At 34.3% G+C, this 13,897-nt stretch overlaps 1 protein-coding gene across 2 annotated transcripts; it reads right to left on the reverse strand.

Annotated features, from left to right (window-relative positions):
- LOC109713754 lies at positions 1,144-8,211 on the reverse strand. Of its 2 annotated transcripts, XM_020237939.1 has the most exons (8): positions 8,123-8,211; positions 6,615-6,772; positions 5,443-5,535; positions 5,081-5,215; positions 4,870-4,959; positions 4,617-4,766; positions 2,538-4,141; positions 1,144-2,432 (listed from the first exon to the last, which is right to left on the reverse strand). In XM_020237939.1, exons 3-8 carry the CDS (start codon positions 5,467-5,469, stop codon positions 1,535-1,537), a joined length of 2,904 nt encoding a protein of 967 aa, XP_020093528.1. In that variant the 5' UTR covers positions 5,470-5,535; positions 6,615-6,772; positions 8,123-8,211; the 3' UTR covers positions 1,144-1,534. The 2 variants fall into 2 exon arrangements, with proteins under 2 accessions (XP_020093528.1, XP_020093527.1); XM_020237938.1 differs by lacking the exon at positions 6,615-6,772 and having other exon boundaries at positions 8,123-8,208.

Below are 13,897 nucleotides of genomic sequence, written 5' to 3' on the forward strand. Positions count from 1 at the left end.
GAGGTACAAGAGAGACATCAGAGCATTGTGGTCTAATTAAATATAATAATTTCAAAAAAAAATTACATAGGTTTTAATAATCTTGATAGGATAACACGAACCAGATTCTCCTTATCGATTATAATGTTTTACCTTTATCTAGATCCATACCTCCAAATTTTTTCCAATAATATTTTACTTAATATTCAAATTACCTTTGTGAGAGAGGAGAAGGGACCCTACATTTGTGAGCTCTAGGTATTGATAATAAAAATAACAATAACAATAGTTACCCTTATTATTAATATTAATGCTGTTCACTATTATTAGTAGTAAAATGCTGTGTCGTAGAGACATAGTCTACGAGGAGCTAAGGGGCACTGTGCTACTACTGGGTCAATGTGCAAGATGGTCCATACATAAAAAAAAAGAAGGAAATATTAGTTTATAACCAAGCACGAAATCCGAGGCAATTGCCCTAAAAAAGCACAAAATTTAGGATGGTGGTATTCCAAATTGAGAATTTTTGAGGCAGTGATGCGAGAAAATGCTCAGACTGACATATAAATAAAAAAAAAATGTCTTTTCTAGCAGATGCTCAATCAAGCTGGTACAAAATAAAAGTATTGTTTGTTATTGGTACCTCCAAACCTGCATGTGCAGACTCTTATTGAGGATTAACAACTGTACTACATATTTCTAACTAAGTTTATTTTTAAATGAAATAATCAAAGCGAGTAGTGTGCTACCTATCTCTTAAAAAAAAAAAAAAAACAACTGTACTACATATTTCTAACTAAGTTTATTTTTAAATGAAATAATCAAAGCGAGTAGTGTGCTACCTATCTCTTAAAAAAAAAAAAAAAACAACTGTACTACATATTTGTATCCAAATATGGAATTTAATTTAATATGCCTAAATTTAATTGCTACAATTCAAACTACACAAGAAGGTTCAGTTGCAATAGATTGATGACAATTACAGCAATTGAAGAGAGGAGATAAACTTACCACACAAATCACCTCATCAAGTGATTCAAGCCCCGCAATTTTAACTTGCAAGAAAAGAAAAAAAGAGAACAAAAAATCAAGCCAATATGGCTAACTGCATGCAAATATATGCATGTCATATTTAATAATGAAAAATTAGTCTAAAAAATGAACTAACAAATTATAAAATGATCTTGAATTCAAATTGTGTAGCTGCAACATGTACCAGATCAGCCATTCAACTTGAGCATAATCGTCGATTCGCTACTCTTTACAACTATAAAGGACCATTTGCGAATAATATAGAGATATTTTACACGGTACATCCTTACGAAAACCTCAAGATCTTTCAAACTGTATAAACTTCATCGACAATTAGGACAATTTCATAAAGGACCATCCTCTTTCAATCCTTAAATGAGATTAGTTCAGTTTCAGGGACTGAGAACAATGCAAGAAATTAACAGCTCACCTTGTTTTCACCAAAAAACCTTGTTTCCGACTTTTAAGACAATTATATACTCCTAAACATGCTGTAAGCTTTATTTTTTCCAAGTGAAACTCATCAACTGACATTGCCAGATAAGCTCACTATGTGAGAAATCAGATCCTCAAGGCTTGAAATTTGGCTAGAGAATTCATTCTGCAGTTCAGAAGGCTCAGCTTGAACAAGAGCATTGCGCATAACCTTTAGACCACTCTGCAACAGCACCACTCCTTCACAAATTCCATCTGGAACCTTCCTCTTTTTCTTCTTCAGATTAGACTCCTCACAAATTTCCATCTTTTCAGTTCCAGTAATCTGCGAGATGGTATTGATTTGCTTTACTAGTCTCTTCAGCTCCGCCCCTTCCTTAATTAGAAAATCCAGTTGCTCTCTGGATAAATTTAAATCATTCAAAGCAACTTCCTTTTCAAGAAATACTCTTAATTCAGACATAAATCTATTCTCATCTGAGTTCATTCCCATGTCCATATCATAAGAGAGAGCAGCATCATCAGGAACAAATCGCCAAAGTTGGGTGCAAGAAGTGCGGGCCGCAAAATACCCAAAAGAATTAATTGCTAAATGAATAAGAGCCCAGTGCCTTTCTCTTAGTAACAAATGGTACAAGTCCCATATTGCAGAACAAAGCATGTCACCTTCGCTTTCAGTAATTTCCACATGGCTGAGGCCGGCCATAAAAGAAGCTAGAGAAGGTTTGCATTGATGCAACAAAGAGTTTGAATTGGGAGAGTCTTTCACAAAAAGGGCATGCAAATCCAATATTAGATTCTCCATTTCATTAGAATTGTAAAGATGCTTCATGTTTGAGATGATATCTAGTGTTGAAGAGAGAATTTTTGCGAGCTGGTCCTTCATGCTATCGGTCGAAGATTTGTAGCAATGAATGAGACAATGTGTGAATTTGAAGATCCTATAGATGCTCTTGTCATCAACAATATCAGAATCCTTTAAATGGCTGCCAACAAGAGAAACAGAAAATTAAAGATTTAGTAACAATTAAGCATCTAACAAAGCTTTGTAGCTCTTACAATGTTAAAGTTATGACAAATGACTTGCTTACCAATAATTCAATGCGGAAGCTAGATAATGCACAGGAAGCCCAATTAAACAAGAATCGAAAGATCCTGGAAAACCATTTGAACCGGAGTCCTCAGAGTAGTTCTCCAAAAAATCATTAAATGCAGTGAGAAGCTTTCTAATTGCAAGCATCTTTACTTTACCAGATAATGAATCAAATGGAAATCCCTCCTTTAATAAAGCGAAGTATGTGATAGAAGACGCATGAGATTTATTGTCACTTAGAATGGAAGCGTAAACATGGTCTACAGTGGCAGGAGGGGCATAATTAAGAATAGTACATAATAGGTGTGCGATCTTCCTCAGAGCACTAAGGGGTGTAAGAGCCTGTTCTGATGAAGCTACAATGTTCAACACTAAAAGCAATTTCTCAACAAAGTGATTCACTGTACCCATTTCCGCATGACGAATGAAGAAGCACCATAGTTCTGTTATAATCTCTGTAGGGAGAAAATGGGGGTGGAAAAGATTTTGGAGTAAGGAGGTCTCCACCTCAATCAAAGCATCATGAAAAGAAGCTGCAATTATCATGAAAGTTTTTAGGGCTTGTATGAGAAAAGTATAAATGAGTTGCCAAGCAATTTCAGGAGTTGGCCCAGAGGAGCACAAAGCAGGTATTTGCAGTCCTAGAACGCATGAATAAACATACTCGTCGGTCAGAATAGTAAAAAGAAATTCTAGCTTTCTGGATAAGCCGAATATGACTTCTTCTTTTAGAACTTGAGAGTTCTTGAGAAGATTAAGAAAAAGAAGAAACCGACCAGGCAAAAGACCTCCAGTTTTTGAGATAGCATTGGAATCCAAACTGAAAATACTATCTATAGGACCTTTCTCTAAAGCATTATTTTCTTCCACATGAGCTGAGTCAGATTCTTCATTTTTAAATGACCATTCCAAAATCTGGAAAATGGACTCAGGATTTCCTTCAGATGAATTTAGCAGTGTGTACAGAAAAAGAAGTGATGAAGGCTCTAGGAGTTCTACGAGTGCCTCACTAGCACTTCTTAGTTGGGTTTCCTTGCTGAATTCGATGACTAAAGATGAGATTATCAATGCACACCGAGCAATTTCCCTGTATATATTCATGGCTTGCGATGGGTACTCTGAAGAAATCCTTACAGCATTTATCAGAAAAAACTTTATTGGGAGAAATGTCCTTTTGGCTTCAGAAATAGTTAGAGGTTCTTGCAATGTGGTAGACCATGCTTTAGAAGCAGATCGCAGGGATTCAACAGCCAGTGAAACTAGGGTTGATATGATACCTGCCACATTTACTTCTGTTAACACTCCTTTAACAAGCTGCAACAAGGAAACAAGACCTTTCCATGATAAATTAAGTAGTGTCACCCAGCTTCCTCCTCCAGATGCAGCAAAGATTCCCAAATCATACAAATTTTCAATGGTGCATGATGTAATTTTAATGACATGAGCAGCAAGATCCATGTCTTTGTCATCATTAGTTCTTTTTTTGTCCATACTCTGGTGATCTAATTGGGTGACCTGAGAATAAGCTCTGCACAACTTTATTGCCGAATCCAGAACAAGTTGTGCCACCTTAAGAACTTCAGAAGCAACTGGATGAATTTTCTGTGCCACAAATAAATACATTAAGGTCCTTAAAACTGAAAAGATTATTCTAAGTGGTCTTAGTAGAATAATGGCATGTTTATTTTGGCTTTCTTGTTGTCATCCATCCTGATAAATTTTGTGCCTGCTCAACTGAGATAGCTAGTTATTGACTCTGAACAGAACCATCATTTTGATGCTATAGATTTCGACAGATGGGCTCAATGAAATAGCAAGTATAATGGCATTGAAGTTAATAAAAGATGTTCCATCAACAACACAAAGTACTGTGCGGAAAATGTGTAGTGAAACTTTTAAATAGCTAAGCCAAAAAGTATGGAATATTTATAACGCTCAACACAACTGAAAACAAAGTATAATGATCTATTGTAAGTTTATGAACTGCTCATCAATTGTAGAGAGCCTAATGAGAGAATGACAGCAGAAGCTGAAAGGAAAAAATAACAACATCTATTAACTAGATTTGTAATGGTACCTTAGACTCCATTATTGAAGCCCTTGTCAGTTTTAATGACTCCGAGATGAAGTTTTGAATTATAAGCATCATCTCATCCTTCTTTAAAACAAGAGAGCTTGTCAAAACAGAAATAAGAGTTGAAGAAAAACGCAAGGCATCAAAAATAATCTGCAAAAGTATAAAGTCAATTAGAAAATTAATTTAATCTCTAGTGCCTTAGTGTGTTACAGAAGAAGGAATGTAAACTGCATTTGAATAATTACTAAGCCACCTGAGAAAGTAGATATGGATGATTTTCATCTTCAGATTCGTCATCTGATCCAACTGTTTCTTGGAGATGCTTTACACACCACAAGCTTGCCTAACACAAGATTATCAGCATGTAGTGTTTTCTTTACCCACAAAGCTTCAAAAGGCAATCATATGTATTCAAGGAATAATACATGCACTAGATTTTCAATACATGAAAGAAGTACAATTACCTTTGTTCCAAGAATTAGAAATTGATTAAGTGAAATGGACAAATCTGATTCAAAGCATTTTGCAGCAATTTGAAGAATTTTGTTGTGTAACATGCAGTGTGACGTACCAGAACATGTGGAATCGTCCCAAAATATCTAAACTCTTATTAAGTTAACCAAGATGTCGATAGATAATAATCATATATACAAGAGATCTCTTTAATTATTCACTTCAATTCATGTCCCAAAAGGAGAAGTAGAAAAGCAAAGCAAATAAAGGTACAATGACTATCATCTTACAACAATTCATAGAAAGTATTGAGGGTATCCATCGCATTTCATTGCATATAACACTCCATCAAAGAAATTTTTGCAAAGGATACAACAAGATATTCGGCTAAAATGACCATATCAACCGTTGCATATTGAAATGAATCTTCAAGTTGGGTGATAAGTGAAACTCGAGTCTCCAAAACCTGTGATAACAAAAAAACAGGGATCCTGCAATTATAACTCAAAAACCATGGCTTCAAAATTCAAATGCATATACCATAATGTGAGACTGAAAAATGCTGCTTCAAGATAACATCAAAAGGTCAAGATAATTAAAGACTAAAAGATTACTAAATGTAGTAATTTGTTAGACTGTAAAGGGAAAATGAAGCCCTTATAATGTATATTGTTATTAAGAACTCCTTTCTAGTGCATAATCTTACTTCGGTAATTCGTTATCTCAATTGTGGGGATGTCTTAAAGTCCATTAATATCCTCTCATGATTGAAATTCCATTCAAATACAACAAGGTCATCAAGGATTATAAGCTCTATTTCATAAACAATATATAAGGAGTCATGCTATGTGGAGCAAGAAATTGTCGCACAAGTTACAGATTCTTGCATAATGTACCTAATTTTTCGTGGTAGACTTTTTGCTAACTACTTTTTCTGTCTCTTTTTTGACTCAATTTTGTGAGTATGAAGAAGATTGTCTAAATTGTCACCTTTGAATCTGTAAAAGAAAGAAAACCATGGAGGCTGTGGTGTCATGTAAATGGCTCTCTCCACATCCATAAAAAAGGTCAGACAATAGAATTTGGGTCTTTGGGAGAAAATTATAGGCAGGGATATTATTACATTAGCAAAACCCCATCTATCTTTCTATATCTGTATTTCCTTCTTAACGTTATTTCGCATGGTAAAGTACTTCGATGAGTGATAAAATTCCAAGCATTGAGAATCCGATACTGAAAATTATATTGAGCATCCAACAACGGAAGCAAGCTTTAAACATTAAAGTCCAGCAAACCCATCTCACTTTAAGAAACTGTTGGGACCAAGCCAAGCATAAGTTACTGCACTATAATCACTGCACAAATGCCATTGGCCCATTGAACTAGTAACGGATCCTTCTGTTGGAATAAATATTCTCTTTCTAAAATCTTTAGTAAAATATTTTTATAATCAATTTTAAATGAAAACTATTCTACTTCTGCTTTTAAAAATCTTAATAAAAATTAAATAATTAATGCAATAGAGATTAAGAGATCAGATGAAGCCTGTGAGTCGAGGCGTGCGAATGCACTGTCCTAGAAGCAAGATTGCCCCTCCACGTACGAGGCTCCGGCAATCACTCCTAGCGATACAACGACCACTGTCCACCCCGTCGGCACGTCTCCAGGGTGGCGCAACACGAACCCAATAAGCTTTCAGAGATCTAGCAAAATAGTAAAGTTCAGTGTAGACTATATGAACATATATCTATATATATTGTATTTAATGTAGAAGAAGATTAGAGAGGATTAGAGGAAAAACAAAGAGGTGCTCTCGGGTTATGCTCACAGCCCATCTGCCCAAATGCACCATAACTCTCTTTATATAGGAGAGCTTGCAACGGAAAGAGTCAAGGCAAGATCCTTGATTAGGATCTTGCCATTTCCCAAGGGTTGACTAGGATAGCCCAGCCCCTTCCCGAGGCTTGTATCAAATCAAGAGAGATCTGATCAAGATCTCTCTTGGACCAAATGGACCAAATCTGGATATAATCCAGATTAGATTTATAGGGTTAATTAATATATAATAATAATAATAATAATAATAATAATAATATTAAAATCAAGTTTTAAATCATAGTTTTAAATAATTAAAACTAACACCTTCTATATGCTCTTTCATATGTTGCATTATTTACTAAAGCCCGCGAATCTCTTCCACCTCCACTATTACATAATCCAATCCCTGCAACGGGTGTTTGTTAGGCCATGCTTCTGCTTCTACTTTCAGATAGCAACAACTCTACTAGAGCATAAAACCCTAACCTCAACTCAAATGCAGAAGCCCTAATTTGTTGCTTTTGATTCTACTGAAGAAGCAAGTTGTTAAGGGTATCTTAAATAGCGCTTCTCCTACTAGCGCTTCAGAGGGCCCATTTGGCTGAGCTGTAAGTTTTAGCGCATCGTGATGAAGTGCTAGCAGTCCAATTAAGAGAAGCACTATATCAATACACTCTCAATAACTTATTTTCACAGTAGAATCAGAAGCACTAAATTATAGCTTCTGCTTCCCTGCAGTATAATTCAGAAGCACCGAATTGGAATTTCCGCTTTGCAGGCCCAAAATCTCAATTCTGCTTCGCTCTGCAGCATTTTAGAGATTACTGTTACTGCGAGCAGAATCAAAATTAAGTTCAAACAGGCTCTACACACTACAGCAAGGTCAAACAAGCCCTAAACACAGCTCTAGAGAAGCAACATCTCAAATTACTCCCAAATATGGCGTGCCCTACCACACGTCAACTCCAACGTAGTCCCCAAATTGAATCCATCCAATATCCGTGGTAATTAATAGAGTAATAAGCTAATAACCATCGACAAAACAAGTAACAATCAAGTATTCGCCATGATTCTGCATCGTTGACACAAAGAAACGCGCTAAATCGATCGAAACTGGGGTAACTAATCAAGTTTAAACTGCGTAATCATCATGACGATCGAATTAAAAAGGGTTTGTGCATCAAATCCTAAGAGAGAGAGAGAGAGAGAGAGAGAAGGGGCAAAAGGGAGCTCACATCGGATGCTTTGATGGCTTCGAGAAGGTTCTGGATCTCGTTCCTCTTCGCTTCCCCCTCCATTCTCTCTCTCTCTCTCTTTCTCTCTGTTCCCGCCCTTGTAGCCCCGCCCAAATGACGCAGAGCCTATTTGAGAAGGTAAAATTGCATATGCCCCCTTCAAATGTAGTCTATTTTGAAAAAACTCTTGCAGTCTACTGTGACCAACTTGCAATATCGGGACAATACAAGGGGCTGTCCCTAGATTTTACTTTCTTTTTTTTTTTTTCTGATGCAAACCTGGTGGATTATTTCTTGTCAGATCGGGGCGTATTCAGAACTGATTAGTTTAACTCATTTTTTGGTCTCCACTAATTACTTTTCATCCGGGTGAATCAGTGCGAGAACAAATTTTTGGCGAGTCGAGATAGATCAAATGAACTAAAAAATTTTCACATTTACTTAGCTGATCCCCCTCTTGAATCTAGTTATGTTTTTTTTTAAATTTTACGCTGATAAATTTTAATTGTTTTAAGTAGATTTTGCAGTTAATTAAGTTAAAATTTTTGTTAAGTTTAATACTTCTATTAGCTCTTAACTGTTGACGAATTTTATTTACTATAAAATTATTAAATTCGATTAAATTGCCTTGATCAATTTTTTTAATATGCTTGATTAAAATTACTCAATTTTGAAAAATAAGATATTTTTTTTAAAAAAAAATCAGTAATGCAAATGCTCAATTATTCTTCAGGTAAAATAAATGGATGGTCCCTGTACTATCCTCATATGTTAGTTTACTCGCTGCAATTCCGATTTAGAGAATGCTAAGTCTACAACCCTTGTATTATTGTGGAGTTATTTTGATGTGTAGAAACTCAAATGCTAAATTAAAACTACAATGACCAAATTGCGACATTGAAATAGTAAAGGACCATTCTTACATTTTTACCCCCTTTTTTTTTTTTTTTCCTTTTCTCATATTTTCTTTTCTTCTGGGGCCTTTTTGGTGTGTTTGTGTTGTGTTAAGTGGCCCAAAATACAAGTGTAGCCCAAAAATAATTTTAGGGTTTGGCCCGAATTAATTTCATATGTTCTTGAACCCTTTGTTAATTTTCATTTTATTTCTCAATCTTTAAATTTAAAATTTATGCAGTTAAAAAAAGATAGACGGCGAAAACTTACAAACTGTATAGCCAACATATCCAAGAATAAGATGAGAATGCTTTTTTTCACTAGCTTTCTTAGATCGTCTTTACTTTTGCTGCTTCTAAATCTTTCACGACTGTAGTTTGAATTCAAATCTATTTGAATTCAACCTTATCCACTCACCACTCCACTCAATCTTATTGGAACGTAAGCTTCGGGAGTTCGACATGTGTGGAAAGAGAGGGGTAGGGGAAACGGGAATAGGAAGAGGGGGAAAAGGGAAATGGCAAAGAGGGAAGGCGAAAGGGCAAAATCTTCAGGAAATCGACACGTATGCCGATCAAAACTCCCGATTCATTCCTTTTTTTTATAGATTTATAGATATCCTGTATTTTGAATTCAACCTCATCCACGCACCACTCCGTTCAACCTTATTCAGAACATATTAAGTCGACCTCGATGCTAACAAACCATATCAAATTGCACCCAATCTGATTAGGTTTAACCGACTCCAACGTGAACACACCGCATGACATCATATACCTATATGATCGATCTTTTCGGTAATATAGTTTGATTATTCACGAATCATTGTCCGATATGATTGATTTTTTAGATGCTATGGTATTAGAGTTCGTCTCACGTTTCTCTTCATTCTAAGGTTCAATTTATACTTCATACAAATTCATCTGATTTCTACAGTTGGGTTGTACATATTGTGGATTAAAAAAAAAAAAGATATATATATAGTAACAATTAGATTTTAATCATAAAACAGGGTGGATAATATATTTTATTTGTGTATCTAAAACTCAATCTGCTCAAACTTTACCAAGTAAACCGCACCAAGATATTGTTGATATATATATATATATATATATATAGAATAAGGTTGGAATACTATTAATAGCACCAATGACTTTGGTGCTATTAACTTTTCTGCCCTTGGATTAAAAAATGTACGATTAGGATGATGTGGCCCCCTAAGGTTGATTGGGTGGTTGGTTGAATAGTATAATCGAACGGATGAAAATGATAAAAGAGGTAAATCTAATGGCAGAAAACTTGATAGCACCAAATGCTTCATGCTATCGATAGTATCTCAGCCGGACTCTCTCTCTCTCTCTCTCTCTCTCTCTAATAATATATATATATATTCGGCTACTATACATTTATGAGTACGATCACGTCTCGTACTCATAAATTATTTTTGATGATAGAGCTTCCGAATCGACGATTTACACTAAATTAAACGTATCTAGAGGCATTTTAAAACGTTTAGAAATCAAATTTTATAATTTTTCAAACATCATTATTTACCTTACGATCAAAAGATCACAAAATTGACAATTTTTAACGGCCGGTATGGTATATTTGCTAGTTTAACGGTGTAAAGAATCAAAATTGGTTGAACTTTTGATAGAAAATTCTATTCATTACATAGATAAAGATCAATAACTCCGATCTTAAATTGAAGGATCCAATCATCTATTTTTAAACGTCATTCGATTTGACCGTTCATTTTATATCTGCTTGATGAACTTTATTATGATTTTGAAAAATACGAATTAAATTTTGAAAATTCTCAAATACTCTAGATCTTATTTAACGGAGTGGATCGTCGATTTGGAAGCACAATCATTGAAAAAAATTATGAGTATTAAGAGCTTTATACGTATAGTAAGCCCTAGCTAATATATATATATATAATTATATTTATATATATATATAGAGAGAGAGAGAGAGAGAGAGAGAGAGAGAGAGAGAGAGAGAGAGAGAGAGAGAGAGAGAGAGTCCGGCTACTGTACTTCTATGAGTATAGAGCCTCTTGTACTCATAAGTTTTTTGTCGTTTGATCTACCTTTTAATCATTTTCACCCGTTAGATTATATTATCCAACTAACCACCCACTCAACCCTAGGGGGTCTAGTATCAACCTAACCGTAACCACTCTCATCCTAACCGCATATTTTTTTATCCGAACGGTCGAAAAGTTATAAGTACAAAGAACTCTATACTCATATGAGTATAGTAGCCCCAGCCAATATAGAGTCCGGCTACTATGCTATCGATAGCACGGAGCGCTCCGTGCTATCAAGTTGTTTTCGATGATGCGGCTTCCAAATCGACGATCGGCTCCGTTAGACTTGATCTACACTATTAAAAGTATTTGGAAACTAAATTTCATAATTTTTCGACATCATTTGACTAGTGATCAAAAGATCTCAAAATTGACAATTTTAATGGCCGATGTGGTGTGTTTGTGAGTTTAACGGTGTAAAACAATCCAAATGCGATGAAAATTTTATAGAAAATTCTTTTCACTATTTAGAGTAAGATCAGTATATCTGATCTTGAATTTAAATCTTTTATCATCATTTTTTATGAGATTTTTATTTTCAGCCGTTCAATTTTAGACTACTTGTTTGATAGGTAAATGATATCGAAAAATTATGAAATTTAGTTTCTAAATACTTTCAATAGTGTAGATCAAGTCTAACGGAGCCGATCGTCGATTTGGAAGCCGCATCATCGAAAATAACTTGGTAGCACGGAGCGCTCCGTGCTACCGATAGTATAGTAGCCTAGTTCTATATATATATATATATATATATACACTACTCACAATTTTACTACAACTACCGACATTTTCTAAAGCAAGTGGCAAAGGGCTTGGTGATTGGTCTCCGAGATCCAAGTTCGAATCCTAGTTGATTCACATTTCTAGTTAAGTTTATTTCTGAATAAAATAAATGAAGCGTGTAGCGTGTTACCTATCTCTCAAAAAAAATTTTACTACAACTTAACATAGCTCATACGCTTCGATGATCAGATCTTTTTCTGAACCTCGTGAATATAATTACACGACTCATTAGTTCATGCGTAACAGGCGTAGCATAACTCTCAATAATAATAACGTTTGCTACTCAAAATTATTAAATGATAAAAATATAAGGTTATGCTTTTCGTGTCCTTTAATTTGTACTTGTAGACCCAACTATGAAGGCACGATGAGTTAAACAACATTATATATGTCACACTTATCGATTGTGTAATATTTTACTTATATGTTTTTTCTATGAATACGAATGCAATGGAATTATAACTAGTTATTAGAAAAATCCCCTCTTATGGAATAAGAGACAAGTATATATATTTTTTTTATAAAAAGAAAGAAAAAAGGAAAAATTAAGAGAGTGGTATATTGGCGTTGACTTTGACGTGTGAAAATTATTAGGTTACAATTATAATTATAATTAATTAATTAATTAATCACCGACGTGGCGTGCACTAAATGGAAGTTGCAAAGAAGGATCTGGAAATGGACACGCGGCGGAGCGCCATTGGCCGCATGCTGCGCGACATTTAAAGAACACGTGGCGTGACGTAATGCGCTCACCGGGCCGAGAGCAACGCCAACCTGATTTCCTGTTCACGCGGGAACCGTTTTTTTTTTTTTTTTGGCTATTTGTNGTATTTGTGAGTTTTATGTGCGCATTATAATTAAAATAAAATATGGCTCAATATTTTAGGGTTTATCATGTGTTGAATTTTCTTATTTTATTTTATTTTATTTTGTTTTTTAAAACATTTTTTTCCTTAATTTCTTATCTGTTTACAATTAGGCTGTACTGTGCCGAAAATAATATTACTATATTTTAAGCTAATTAATCAGTTTGTATTTTTTTTTTCTCGTCATCATATGTAATTATGGCATGTCGACAGAATAATCATTTAGTAACCAAAATAATATCACAATTTCAAGTTAATTAATCAGCGATAACTTTTTTTTATTACTGTCATACATAACTATATAGTGACGATAAATTAATTTCATCGCCACCTTATTTCTTTTGTTAATACTATTTTTTTTTTTTAATGATCATAATGCTCATTCTACAAGCAATGTTCAAATATAATGTCATCAAGCAACACTATCCATATTCCATAGTTGCAATGTTGTGAAACATAAGGCCTTGCTTGATTTTAGTAACAATTATAGTGTTTGATTAAAAAAGAAATAAGAAATTAGAGCTTTTGCTACAGCAAAAAACAAAAATAAAGTTCGACGTAGTATATCAAATTTAGTACTTCTGATTCTGATGTACAAATAAGCTATTAAAGATATTCTTGCAGTGGTTTTGGAGTTTTGTAACATCAAATCATAAGCTAGTTGAAAGGTTCGAACAATCCAAGATATATTTTGAGATTATTTTGTTTATATATTCAAATGTGATTTGATTTTTTAAAAATTTTGAATCTTAAGAACTACTGCACCAATCCTGATTTTAGGTTACTAATCATTCTGTTTGGTTGAACATCATCAATCAAAGTTGAGTAAAAGAATTGTTACAAACATAAAATAAATAATATACATTGAAAAACAAGAGGTTAATTAAGAAGAGACGACTCCGCGATAAAGATGTTTAAGCTGAAGTGCAGGTGACTAAAATTAGAATATTACTGCATCATGATACTTCAAATTATTGAAATTAATCACTGAGATTAGCTTCATGTCACACTTAAGTGTATTTTAATCTTAGGCATAATATATTGGTCTATTTATTAAAGTTTGTTTTGTTTTTATGCCAACACCCACACCTATATCCTTTTTTTGTGCTTAATAAGTAATTACAATTTGAGTGC

Source organism: Ananas comosus, linkage group 8 (genome assembly GCF_001540865.1).
Source record: "Ananas comosus cultivar F153 linkage group 8, ASM154086v1, whole genome shotgun sequence".
NCBI lineage: Eukaryota > Viridiplantae > Streptophyta > Magnoliopsida > Poales > Bromeliaceae > Ananas > Ananas comosus.